At 41.8% G+C, this 13,110-nt stretch overlaps 1 protein-coding gene across 2 annotated transcripts in view; it reads right to left on the bottom strand.

Moving 5' to 3' along the window:
• Window positions 1-266: 266 nt before the first annotated feature.
• The window catches only part of CAB39 (calcium binding protein 39), an 83,296-nt gene continuing 70,452 nt past the window's right edge, over window positions 267-13,110 (bottom strand). For both annotated transcript variants that reach the window (XM_038574145.1, XM_038574146.1), the window contains exons 6-9: window positions 10,284-10,343; window positions 6,420-6,485; window positions 3,430-3,573; window positions 267-2,829 (exon numbers count right to left, since the gene is read on the bottom strand). In XM_038574145.1, the coding sequence (XP_038430073.1) occupies window positions 2,641-2,829; window positions 3,430-3,573; window positions 6,420-6,485; window positions 10,284-10,343 (459 nt within the window). In that variant the 3' untranslated portion in view covers window positions 267-2,640. The remainder of the gene's footprint in view (window positions 2,830-3,429; window positions 3,574-6,419; window positions 6,486-10,283; window positions 10,344-13,110) is intronic.

Here is a 13,110-nt window from a genome sequence, read left to right as displayed (position 1 = left end):
AGGGACGTGGGCGGAGGATCCGCTCCCCAAATGCCAAGGTCTAAAAAAGCCATCACACGAGGTGCGACAGTGCTGACCCGTGAGAGGCAGGGCCAGGGAGCATAAGGGGAAGTCGCATTTGACACCAAAAATAAGACCCCGAATAGGAAGAAAGACTTGGCAGAGGTGTGCGTGCGGTTTCCGGTTAGGTTGTGGCACGATTTGTGCCGGGGCTGCTCGCAGACACACAGATGCAACTACCTGTGAGACACCATAAACACGGACAATGCTGTTTCTCCAAAATTTTATTTTAATTTAAATTACAGGGCCAGCCAGATATTCTGATAAGAAATTTGTTTCCTCAGGAGAAAGGAAATGCTTTCATGGCATTGTTAACAATTGTATACATCTCCACCTTTTTTATTTTTAAGGGTTAAAAATCACATTGAGTAACTGTAACTGACTTATGTAAAATTAAACCTTTATAACACAAAAAGAAACCACTTCCAGTATTACAGTTTTGGTAATATGAATATATTAAATGATAACTTCAAATGCAACTTTTCAACTTTGAATGTTTTCACATTTTTGTTGAAAAAAGAAAACAAAACGAGTCTTAACTCTGCCCAGATCCCAGTGCAACAGCAGCGTGTGGGTTTTGACAGGCTGCACCCTCACTGCCTTCCACATGGAGGCGCTAGTGCTGCGAAGCCAACGCCCCAGTGGAAGCCTAGTTAGGTTCTAGTTTCAAGTTCGAAGATCGAGCCTGGCAAGGAAACCTTTTGTCCACTTGGTGAAACTAATGTTTTCACGCTAAACCCAGACATGGAGCACTAGACCACGAGAACCAGAAGGCTGCATCACGGTCAAGTCCGCTGCTCCCTTCCTAAACATCTTGGATATTTTCACTTTGAGGAGCTTGGATCGCTTTCTGTACTTCCGATAGAAAAATGTCAATTATTCTACACAGATTTTGGAAAAGACAGCCTCAGAAAAACCAATTGTAATGTAGACTGCCTTTTTAGTGAGATGGAATACAAACACAGCTATGTTTTCTGGAGCTATTTTCCCCACTGGTATTCCTAGGAGGTCTGGAAACCTCACGCTTGAAACATCCACTGGGAGTCTCATTTTGCTGGCTGATAATTCAATTAGTGAGAGAGGCTAGCAAAGAGTAATTATATAAATTTCTTAATCAGCTACAGCCATGCTGAATTTGAACTGGCAAACTCTGATTTGTTGTTAGTTGTGATCTTTGTATCACTAAGATGAACAGAGACCATTCTAGTAACTTTACACAGATATGTTCTAGGAGACGTTGTTCTGCTGTGGTCACAGTAACAAAAAGTGGTGCAAAATCAGTTACTTCATAAATACTGATCATTTGCAGCATTAAGGAACAGGACATTAAAAAAAATAAATTTCCCCATAGGACACCTAGGACTAGGGACTCTTCTTTTCCTAAGAGAAGCCAAAGTTTTAATTATTCAGTTTCACAACTATTGTACTGGATTACTTAGTCTAAGAAGGAAAAGGTGCTCTACAGAGGCTTCCCCCACACACGGAGAATCAGCAGTAATTTAGCATAATCGGGATCATCCATATCTGGCAAAACTCACAACTCATTTAAATGAATAAGGCCAACATTGCGCAGGAATACGTAGCCGGACTGGCGGCTCCCCAGTAGGTAACTGAATACAAAGGATTGGTTTCCATTTTTTCTTTTAATGCTGTGATACTTAAATGTTAAATCAGCATTTTCATGTGATCGGAAGTATTTCAATTACATATGAGCATTCATTTTTTTTTTGCAAAAACTCAATATTAGGTAATAGTTACATACTAATACAGTAACATTCCTCTGCTGTACAAATTAAATCATTTAAAAGAAATGAGCATTCTAAGAATTATATACAAAAGAAACCTGTAAGCATTGTTGAAATGAAATGCAAGGTGTCACTGTTAGCTCTACTGGTTTAAAATACCTTCCAAAAAGTAAAATTAACAAATACCCTTCAACATATCCAGGTTTACAAGTCTCAAGAAAATCAAATGTCAAAAAATTCTAGAAAGCTGTGAAAAGCATATATACATTTTTCCTTATGACCTTATGAAGCTTCACACCTTTGAGAAGTTGCTATCAATTTATTTGCACGTCAACTTTATCCACCCAAAAAGCTCATATCTTGGATACAGTTGCCCTCTGATTCCAAATACAGCTCTGCTCCATCTTCCTTTAGCGAAGGCGGATAACCTTCCCATGAATCCACGCTTGGATCTTTAACAGAAATCAATGCAAACACGCAGGCTTAATCTGATAACAGCAATCCCCTTCTTCCCTAAACCACACCACCATCTACACATCTGCCTTCAGGAACCTAGCCACGTTCAGAACTCCTACAGCGAACAGAGTCCTTGAACTCTGAAACGACACAAAGATCAAGAGAAAGTCCACGTGAGCTCTAGTGTGCAAGAAAGCAGCAGCTACGTTCTCCAACTCGGACTAAAAAAAAAAAAAAACAAAAAAGGTAAAATGAAAAACCGTTCACTTAACAGCAGGATAGCAGTAAAGTTCCTCATGAACCGCTAAGAGCGCCTGATGCTGAATAGCTAACAGCAAATGCTGAATTTGGATTTAATATTTTAGATGTTGATTGGAAATTAGGCTTCTTGCTGAGCTGGTCTCTTCAAATCCCTGATCTGTTTCACTAAATAGGTCTTCTCATCGTTAAATTGTTCATCCTCGGTCCTGTCATTCTGGAACTTGCTGAGGAACTCTATAAGTTTGGTCTGGTTCTTGAGGAGGATGTCTAGGATGGGCTGCGTCTTGTTGGGGTTGGCTACAAACACCTGTGTAGAGAGAAACTGGTGTGAGTCACAGGGGAAGGACAAGTGCCCAGCGATGGCCCCGCAGTCAGCAGAGCTGCCTGCCGCCCGTTCACCTCACGGTCCAGAGGCTTCGGCTTTGGAAGACCTCGTTTTATAAGATGGGTGTATGGTGGGGAGGATTTTATGTTTTGGCACAAGAAGGACTGACGCATTCATTCATGCTCTGAAATTCAGTAGCTGGTATTAAATATAAACTGATTTTAGAAGAAAATGGCCAGATATTATTTCTGGGTACAAAAAGTTAGAATGGATTTTAAGTATTGAAACCTCCAAGAAAAGCAGTAAGAAATGGATTGATTACCCTTTACTTTGTGATTAATAATATTCTATGCCAAAGATAAATGACACTCCTCTCTAATATATAATTTTTCTGTCCCCAGCCCAGATTGATATACCATTTCTGGGTCTATTTTTGTTTCAATGTTATACTGCACAAATATAAACATTGACTGAATTGTATCACTTAGATCACCAAAATGAGGTGAATATTCCAGTAACTGCTAAATGAAAGGAGATTAACAATTCTAGAGGAAAATATTGTTTATGGTTCTAGTACTCTACCTTAAAAACGTGGAAGGCCTCAAACTGGATGTTACGACTCTTGTCTCGTAGGAGATTCATCATTAATTTGAGGTTCTCTGGTTTACTGATGTATTTTGTCATAATTGTGAAGTTGTGTCTATCTAAGAGTAGTTCACCGAGAAGCTGAGAAGACATTTAAACAATTAACTCTTACATTATCATCAAGATTTCAAGTAAAATCAGAGTTTAAAAAAATAGTTCACTTTACAATCACCACTGTCAAACACAGAATATTAGTAGGCATTCAAAAGACTGATGAGCTGAGCGGAAACTATGACCTAACGTTACCGAGTGCCCCCTACTGGCCACTTAAACACACAGCCTTTCTTGCGGGGGTAAACCTACCGAGTGTCCAGTACTGCTCTCTGGTCTTGACACATTTCAAGGCACATTTGGCCCAGAATCTGAAACTGTCAGAGCCTACTCTTTAAAATATGCATTTACATTATCTCGTTAAAAAAAAACAAAAAACAAACAAAAAAACCCAGCAAAGAAAATGGTCAGAAGTTGATAATTCTTTTTTTTTTGAAGTTGATAATTCTTGTTTAAATATAAATCTTAATTAAAAAGTGATTTATCTGGACTTCCCAGGACAGAGGGTTCCAGGTCCAAAGCTTCCATACACTTATCCTTAAGCAACATGTCATCATATTAAATCAAGAATAACCTGAGGTGCAGGAGAACAAACCTATTCTACTTAGGATTTATAAAGAAATTATAGAAAGAATGCAAAGGGTAAGCTCAGGCTTCACATTAATCTGAATCATGAAATATACAACTTTCAAGGTAAGAAGCAACAAGTATTTACTCTTATGAAGACTCAAAAGTTATTATTCAGTATGTGAAAGTTATAGCTTTACTGGTGTTCATGTTCTATCATAGAAACCAAAGACATACCAAACATGGCTCATCTGGTTATCTGGAGAAGGATAATTGGTAACTCAAAAAATTTCTTTAGATATAAAAATAAAAGTCTGAGGTTTTGAACAGGGAATTCACATTTGCTGGTAAAATAAATATAGGGTGAATAAATGCCAATGTAGCTACAAAAAGGGAAGTACAAATTAAAATCCATTTTTAAAGGACTACTGGTCCTTAAAATTGCTCCATGCATTCATGAGGTATTATGAAACTGTAGGAGCCGAAGCCTAGCTTCATGTCCACGACTAAGGTCTTGCAAACGGCAGTCTTAACTTTCCTTTTCATGTTGGCAATTCATAAGTGGCAGAAAGGTCTTGAAAGCCCTTCTCCTTACTAAGCAGCCCAAATATTCAGAATTTGGTCAAAGTCTATTGATTTGCCAAATAAACTACACTGCTCCCCCTTCCCGGGAAGAGATACTGGCCCTAGACGCTACTACCCTAGGTAATCCTGCCTGCCATCCTTGGCTTCAGAAGATGCAGGCTCCATCCAGCTGCTCACGTCCACGTGATGCTGGGAAGACAGGGCGTCATGGCCCTTGGACAGAAAGGGGCTGTTGGCAGAGGCTACTTTACTGTGTTTAGAATCACAGCGAAGCCTATACTAGATCACAAATCTTACAAATATATATTACACTGATGTACAGGAAAGAAAACGTCCTTAAACAGCTGCCAGAAGTACCGTAGGCCCCCCCCCCCCCCCCCCCCCGATGAAAGGACTGACCTATCGCAGCTATCGCTAGCTAGCACACCTGGAGAAGGGAAGGCGTTAAGGATCCTGGATGCTGGACTATGGGCCAGGCTGGGAGGCAAGGTCCGAACAGCAGCAATGAGTGGGACGTGCCCCAGCCTGACCAGACCATTTCAGCAGGGACACATTTCCAAACTGTGACTATGACTGGTCCCCACTGTAAGAGTTACAGCCTTAAGGGAAAGGAAGGAAGTAGCTGGCCATATGGAAAGGACTGCTTTGGAAATGTGGATGGTAGAGAGTGTTCTTATCAAAGGACACAAAATATAAAAGATGCTCCTGATGTCCTTTAGTCCATTCTCACAGAAAGACAAGGTCTTCAAGAGTGCTCTCTCCCTGGCAGGAAGGGAAGCAGGAATGCAGTCCTGATCAGATGAATTCAGACAGCTCTGACAGGAAGAACTCTGGGCAGAGTAGAATTTAAAGTGGACATGGCAAAAAGTATAAATGGAATTAGGATGTCCCCCCCAAATCCTCTGTGATTTCCTCTATAGTTCCTGTCAGGACCACTTACTGACAGAGTGAGGTGTATGCTTTTATTAACTGCAATGAGAATTTTCTAGAGCAGAGGTCAGCAAACTTTCTGTAAAGGGCCAGATAGGAAATGTTTTAGACTTTGCGGGTCATATAGTCTCTACGGCAACCATTCAAATCTGCATTATTCTCTGAAATAGCCTCATGTAAATAAATGAATGTATCTGTGTTCCAATAAACCTTTATTAACAAAAACAGGCAGGGACCTGGATGTGGCCCGTGAACTATAGTTTGCCAGACCCTGTTCCAGAGTTTTTTTTTATTTTTTTATTTTTATTTTTATTTTATTTTTTTTTTCTGTTCCAGAGTTTTAAATCTTAAATTTAAATTTCAAATGGAACCATCCCTACCCTAGTTTGATACAAAGTGGCCTGTGTGTCCCAAAGATCAGCACCCCCCCACCCCCAACCACCCTCATGCTACAAGCCTGTGCTGTCCCACAGCTACTGGGCCTTCCTCTGGTGGATGCAATTCTAAATTCCAAAAAATAGGATTCCAAATGTAAAATACTGCACTGCTAAGAGGTGGAGACCTCTTCAAAATTCTGTATATTCCATTCTGGTATCCCTACTTAACAGGCAGGTGGCCAGGTGGCCTATGTGGACCACGGCTGAACTCCTTCCTTTCCACAAAAATCTTGACCATGAACAAATGTAATCTCCTCTCAAAGGTGTGAGACTCACACCAGCACATCTTCCTTTCCCCACATCAATTTCAGACACAGGGGAAGAAAAGTGAACTACGTAAAAATAAATGAGTCATACCTTGAGTGACTGTCTTTTCGTCACGTAATTTTCTGAATGAAGTAACTTCTCATATTCACTGAAGAACTAAAAGATAAAAAAAAACATATCAGTAGTTACTATTTTAAAGATCGGTTAGAGAACATTAAAAAGCTTGAGCACAAATTTTTTTTTTTTTAAGATTTTACTTATTTGAGAAGAGCAAGAGAGTGTGAGTAGGGGAGGGGCGGGGGGACAGGGAGAAGCAGGGGCTGAGCAATGTGGGGCTCGATCCCAGGACCCCAAGACCATGACCTGAACAGAAGTCAGGTGCTTAACCAACCGAGCCACCCAGGTGCTCCTGAACACAAACTTCTACCACACGAAGGCCACTTGCTGCCCATCTGTCTCATGCACTCACACAGCCTTCCTCAAGGGCACCCGAGGATGACCTCCAGGAGGACAGCTCCTGGGACCCACTCTCACCCAGTGCTAGCCAGGCCCATACAGCTTAAATCTGGTCCTCTTCTGTCATCCAAACTCCATACGCATAGAACATAACTCCTACCCTCCACCTGTTTCTCAAAGTGTCTCAAAATGTTTCTCTCATTTCTTAATTAGAAAATTCCTATTTTTTTTTGTACTTCGGTGAGTCCAAAGCACAACCACAAAGAGAAAAGTTACCAGTTCTTTCAATGCATCAAGCAAGAGGAGAAAATAATTAAAAACAGATGAGGAGAAATTTAGCACTGATGAACAGGCAGGTATCCTAGGGAAATTGGGACTTGGGCCCAATCCTAAATAATGGCAGGGATTGCCTTTAGAAAGGGGAGGAGTATTCTTCAGAGATAAATGGGGAAGGACTCAGCATGAGTGAAGACCAGAGAAAGCACAACGTGACACACTCAGGAAGTGACACATGTCCACCAGATTTACAAAATGGTGCTCACTAACAAGTGTGGCGTCACTGGCATGGTAAGAAGCTGATCGAAGCAGGAGGTAGGGAATGGAAATGAGGGACACACAGGGGCCAAGACACACTTGCTAAAACTATTTGTACCTATGCTTTACCACGGGTCCTTATCAGCCATTCATCTGTGACTTAGAGCAGGTGTTAGCAAACTGCAGCTCCTGAACCAAATCTAGCCTGCCACCTGCTTTTATGAGTAAAGTTTTGTTGGAACACAGTTGTGCTCACTCACGTATTGTCAGTTTATGTATTGCTTATGGCTGCTTTCTCAACACAACAGACAGGAGAGCCGAGAGAGACTGCATGGCCAGGAAGCCTCAAAGATCTACTATCCGGCCCATCACAGAAAAAGTCTCCTGACCCCTGCCTGAGAGCTAGCCCACAACTGCCTATGCATTCTTTCTTTTGTTTCTCTCTAGGCAGAGGTGGGATGGCAACTTCTTCAGAGGATGTGAATGCTACCTTCTCCTCAAAGAATCATCAAACCAATGATTAAAACTAGAACTGCCTTTAGACAGTGACACAGAATATGGACCTCTCAAGTTCTTTTTTTTTTTTTTAAAGATTTTATTTCTTTATTCATAGAGACACAGAGAGAGAATGAGAGGCAGAGACCCAGGCAGAGGGAGAAGCAGGCTCCATGCAGAGAGCCCGACATGGGACTTGATCCAGGGTCTCCAGGATCACGCCCTGGGCTGCAGGCGGCGCTAAACTGCTGCGTCATCGGGGCTGCCCAGACCTCTCAAGCTCTTGACAGAAAATGCAGGATAAAATTTTCTGCTGCCTAATTCTTAGTAAGCTTAGGGGCGAGAGGTTCTCCTGACAAAGAAGCGCCTGAAGAGTACACATGTAATCCACGTGCTCTCCAGGGATGTGTGATTTTGTCCTTGGGTTAGGAGTCTGGGGCGAGGACAGGGACCGCTGGGGCTCCTTGAAGATCTGCTCAGGGAACTACACTGCAGTTCAGCCTTGCAGTCACCCCGAGGGATGTGTCCACTACATGCCGTGCTGACTGAATTCCCCTGAGAGCGCCAATGGGAGAAATTTGTTTTATTTTACAGGTACTGTGATTGTTTAATTCTGTTTCCCTCTATGCTTTTGGTTATTAGGAAGCTCAAGGCCCAAGTATACAGGATTTCTGATCACATAGTTTTGTGTGATCACACTTCCTTGGCTCCTCACTCTCCTACCTTCCTCATATCTTTTTTTTTAAATATCTATCTATCTATCTATTGAATTTATTTTTCCTTCCTCAGATCTGACCACAAGGTCTACACACTTCTGTTAGCTGCCTCCCATAAATTTTCCTAAAATTCTTTTAACCAATGTCATTCATTAATAACATGTAGAAAAATATTTTACTACAAAACTGAACCACTGTCATTGTTAGTTGTATCTTTGATGGGCTTTAAAACTAAGACTCCAGTATGTTAAGTCACAGAATCTTTGAGGCCAGTCAATAAAACAATCTGGCCAATGTTTTACTAACTGCTTACCGTGTTCAAGGCACTGCTGTCACGCACGCGACACACACATTCTTAAATAATCCTCACAACAACCCACAACAACAGTTAGGGTGCTACTACAAGCCTTCTTTTAGGGCGGAGGATTCTGAAGGCAGCCGCCCAAGGTGGGGCTGGGACTTGAAGCCAGACTCTGGACAGTCTGGTGCCAAAGCCCACACTTCTAACTGCTACAGAAAGGTACCCCTGAGATAACCGTGCTACCATTTTAAACCAACATGCATGCAAAGAAATGTACTATATCCAAATGGAAAACTAAAAATATATGACCAGCAATGTTTAAGCCACTCATGAGGCTTTCTATGAGGGACTTCCTATTCACTCAGCATTACATGATGGATGTTACTGAGTGGGAGGGTAAGAGGAACAGAAAAGAGTTCAAAAGCACAGATTTTGCCTGCAAAATCTTTGTGTGAACAATGAAGTATCAACAGTGTACACCTAGAATTTCCAAAATTCAAATGACTAAGTGGAAGAATGAAAACCTAAGCCAAATCTCATGGGTTAGACGGGAATTTTAAGTGGATTGTTAGTGTCCTAACTTCTCTAAGAGCATCCACGGGACTGTGGACAGCACATCAGTAAAACCAGTCTGGCAGAAGGAAGCACCCATGGGCGGGGGGGGGGTGGGGGGGTGGGCAGAGCTGGCACGCAGTGGAGGAGAGCATGTGATACTATGGCCTGAAGGCTGTTGTGCGGATCAAGGGCACTCGGAATTGTTCATGAACTTCTGGGAGTTTTAGTACCAGAAGTCTGACACCAACTCAGACTGGAAGGGACCTTCCTGCTGGGCTAGTCCAGTGTCCTCACTTTATAAGGAGGATGGACTTCTGAGTCTCTGAGCCTAGTGTTCTTCTCACCCTCGCAGCTGCCACCCACCCTTCACTCTCCTGGAAACAGGAGGAATGTAAGCAACTGATGGAAAGGAAGAGGAAGTTAAGTCTGATAAGTTTCTTTTTGTCTTAACTGTATATTGTCATTTGGCATCAAAGCACTTTTATTTCCTCCCCTAAAGCAAGAAAAGATGCAAAGGTAGTGTGTCAATCAAAAAGATAAAATTCTGCTTCTGACCAAGTTAACACTCTATACCTTGTTTCAGTAGAGAAATGATCATAGCACCATTTAAAACCACTATATATGCAATATAAGTAAGTACCTGGCATAAAAATCTAATTTAAATCTTTCATTTCTGGTACAGAACTTACAATTTTATTTATTTGAGAGAGAGAGAGAGAGAGAGAGAGAATATCTTAAGCAGGCTCCATGCTCAGCAAGGGCTGAGCCCAACTCAGGTTCAATCTCACAACCCTGAGATCATGGTCTTAGCTGAAATCAAGAGCTGGACACTTAAACAATTGGGCCTCCCAGGTGTCCCAAAACGTACAATTTTAAAATAGTACTTCATATACTTACTTTATCATAATGTTGCTCCAAAAATTCTGCACTGAGCAATTTATGTCTTGTAAGTAAATCCTAGAGAAAGAAAATACACTATTTTACAATTGTTTTGCATTCAACTTCTTTTAGAAATGAGAATCCTAAAACATGCCACGCCATTTTACCTGATAAAAACTGTTGTTAAAAATCACTATACTTAAAAACATTTGAACATAACTATATTGAAAATGTTGATTCTAGGTAAGAGCAAATAAAATCATTAATAATTTGAAACTGTGATTGTAATGAGTGCAGGTCTACAGTTCTTAGAAGGAAAAATATAAAAACAAAAAATTCAAAGAAATATAAATTCAAAGAAAGGGAATAAAGCAATAAAGTGAAATAAAAGTAAATGATTGTGGTAAAATGTCAAATAGAATACTGCTCCTGGTAGAGAAAGAGGAAATTTCTTTCATTAGAAAAAGTATTGGTGGTTCCCTTTTCTTCCTCCTAAATTCTGTTATATTCAGTTTCATATCTAATGCAATCTTGCTTTCAGAGACAGAATGTTTTTTAAAAACCCCATCATGTTATAAACATTAGCTCCTAAGTAAGTAGACTAATGCTACAAAAATGTAGATTCAAACATCAGAATGTCCTTGAGTCCAATTCTGCATGACTACACACTAGAGCTGATGCCTCACCATATGGCTTGCCCAGGAAACCACTCAAGGGTCATTCATTCAGAAAACATCTACTATGTGCCGGGTAAAGTTCTGGGTGCTGGGGCTACAAAGACAAAAAGATGTGGTGGTCTCTGCCTTTCAGGACCTAGAAGTTAGCAACGAACTAGCCTTTGGTCTCACCAGGTGGGAAAGAGAATGGGAACATGTGGTCCCACTACTTGGTGAATTACTGAATACAACTCCTTTAGAGCCGCCTACTGGAAAGGTTAGTGCCAACGATCCCCTTTCTCTGAACCAATTCTCCCTCTTTCCTTAGCTGTTTATGTTTGAGGGTCCCAGGTCACAATGAACTAGTATTTCTTGAAATATGTCCAAGTGTAATGTTGGTCCTGAGAAATGCTCTAGGAAATGCTGCACAAACACATGTGGGAGGCACTAAAGTTTTGGTTCCCTTGCAGGGATCTGGCAGGTCTCAAGAGATCCTGCAGGGAGCTCTTCTGTCGCCTACTTTGTGATTGCCCGTTCCTGAAAGCCTTTCCTCACACAGGCTTTCCCCTAAGCTGACCTAACTACCACCCTGGAATCTTTCTCCCACATCATTATCATAGAGAAGCCTTCCAGACTGGTCACCAGCACCAAAGCATGGACAGAGTTGTCTCTACGTCTGCGGGATTATCTGATTACCATCTCTCTCATGCTAGACTGTAATATAAATATAACGGTCATGTCTATTTTTACTAATCTTTGAATTCCCAGCACCCATGCAGGGCCCAGCACATAGTAAGAGCTTAATATTTAACAAATAAATGAATGAACCAACAAAATCAGGGAATAGGTTTGGGAAAACATCACAAGTCATCTTCAAAGTATGCTTTTAAGAAGGCTTCTAAATCCTCCCCAAAGATTTACAGGTGTTCAAACTGCTGGATAGGGTACAGACTGTATACCCAGGAAAGACCTATCTAATTTTTTCCAAATCTCCCTTGGGGATTAAATCGACAAAATTAGAAAATTTGGAGTTTGAGCATCCTTAAGAAGCTGGAAAAGAAATGCCATGAAGCTTCCCTATGTGGGGTAGGAGCTGGAGCAGAGAAGGGAAAGGAGACTTTATATTATCTTAGTACACTGGCCCACAGGGGTCAGCTATCAGGGGCAGAGGTACACAAGAACTCGAAGGGAATGTCAAGCAAGCCTGTGAAGGGCACTTCCTCCTTCTATATGTGACTGTAATCTGTGTGTGGTGACCTCCCCTGTGTAGGAGCCTCAAGGGCAGGGATGTGCATGGTTCACTGCTGAATCCCACTGCCGAAAGAATGGTGCCTGACATGGGGTCGGCACTCAGGCTTGTGGAGTAAGCAGAATGAACAAGTGAATAAGCGAATTAAGGGATTAGTGTGTCAGGATCCATGCAAAACTAAGTGTCATTTCTACTTTTTTTGTGGCTAAATCACTCTGGAGACCAATATAAGGAAGTACTGCAAAAGGAACACAGTGTTCACTGTTCTACCATAATCTAACAGAAGAGAACACCAAAAACTGGAAGGGACCTTACTGCTGGGCTAGTCAATGGCTACAATGGCTCCTCAACTGGGGTTGATTTTAGGGACAGGCAGGTAGAAAATACTGCTCTAGAAAGCAAAGTCCTAAACCCGTGGTGCAACAGATTTTTACTAAAGTTTTGAGTAAGGAAACCACTCTGAAAGGTCTCAAGTAGGAGCAAGAGCCTCACAGCTGGGCCACAGAGGAAACGGGGGGCGGGGGGGGGACACACCTCTAACATCTCTCCGTCTAGGAAAGATTCTATTACCATCTGGTTTCAAGAAACCAGGAAACTTCAGGAAACCACTGTCAATCTAGGAATCAAATCTGAACAGCCTTGAGTTAGGAGAGACCGAGGGGGTACTCTGAGACTGCTGAAGAAAGAGCTGGACTCCAATGCACAGCAGAATGAAAGCTCCTTGTCAAGATGGGCCACACCAGGGCCTGGAGAGGAGTGACATGCTGGCAGGAAAGGAGCAACTGCTGACAGTCAGTACCCAAAATGGCCAATTCTAAGCAGGGAAAGAGGAGGTGGGGACCTGGGCAGAGCCTCTACCTGAGAGATGAAAAGGAAACCTCACCCCACGGGTTAGAGCCAAGAGCTTCAGAGAGTTCAAACCATGGTGGGGGCAGAAATC

The sequence above is a fragment of the Canis lupus genome, chromosome 25, assembly GCF_011100685.1.
Source record: "Canis lupus familiaris isolate Mischka breed German Shepherd chromosome 25, alternate assembly UU_Cfam_GSD_1.0, whole genome shotgun sequence".
NCBI classification, from domain to species: Eukaryota; Metazoa; Chordata; class Mammalia; order Carnivora; family Canidae; genus Canis; species Canis lupus.
The sequence above is the reverse complement of the archived record's forward strand: the minus strand, read 5'-3'. Positions and strand labels throughout refer to the sequence as shown.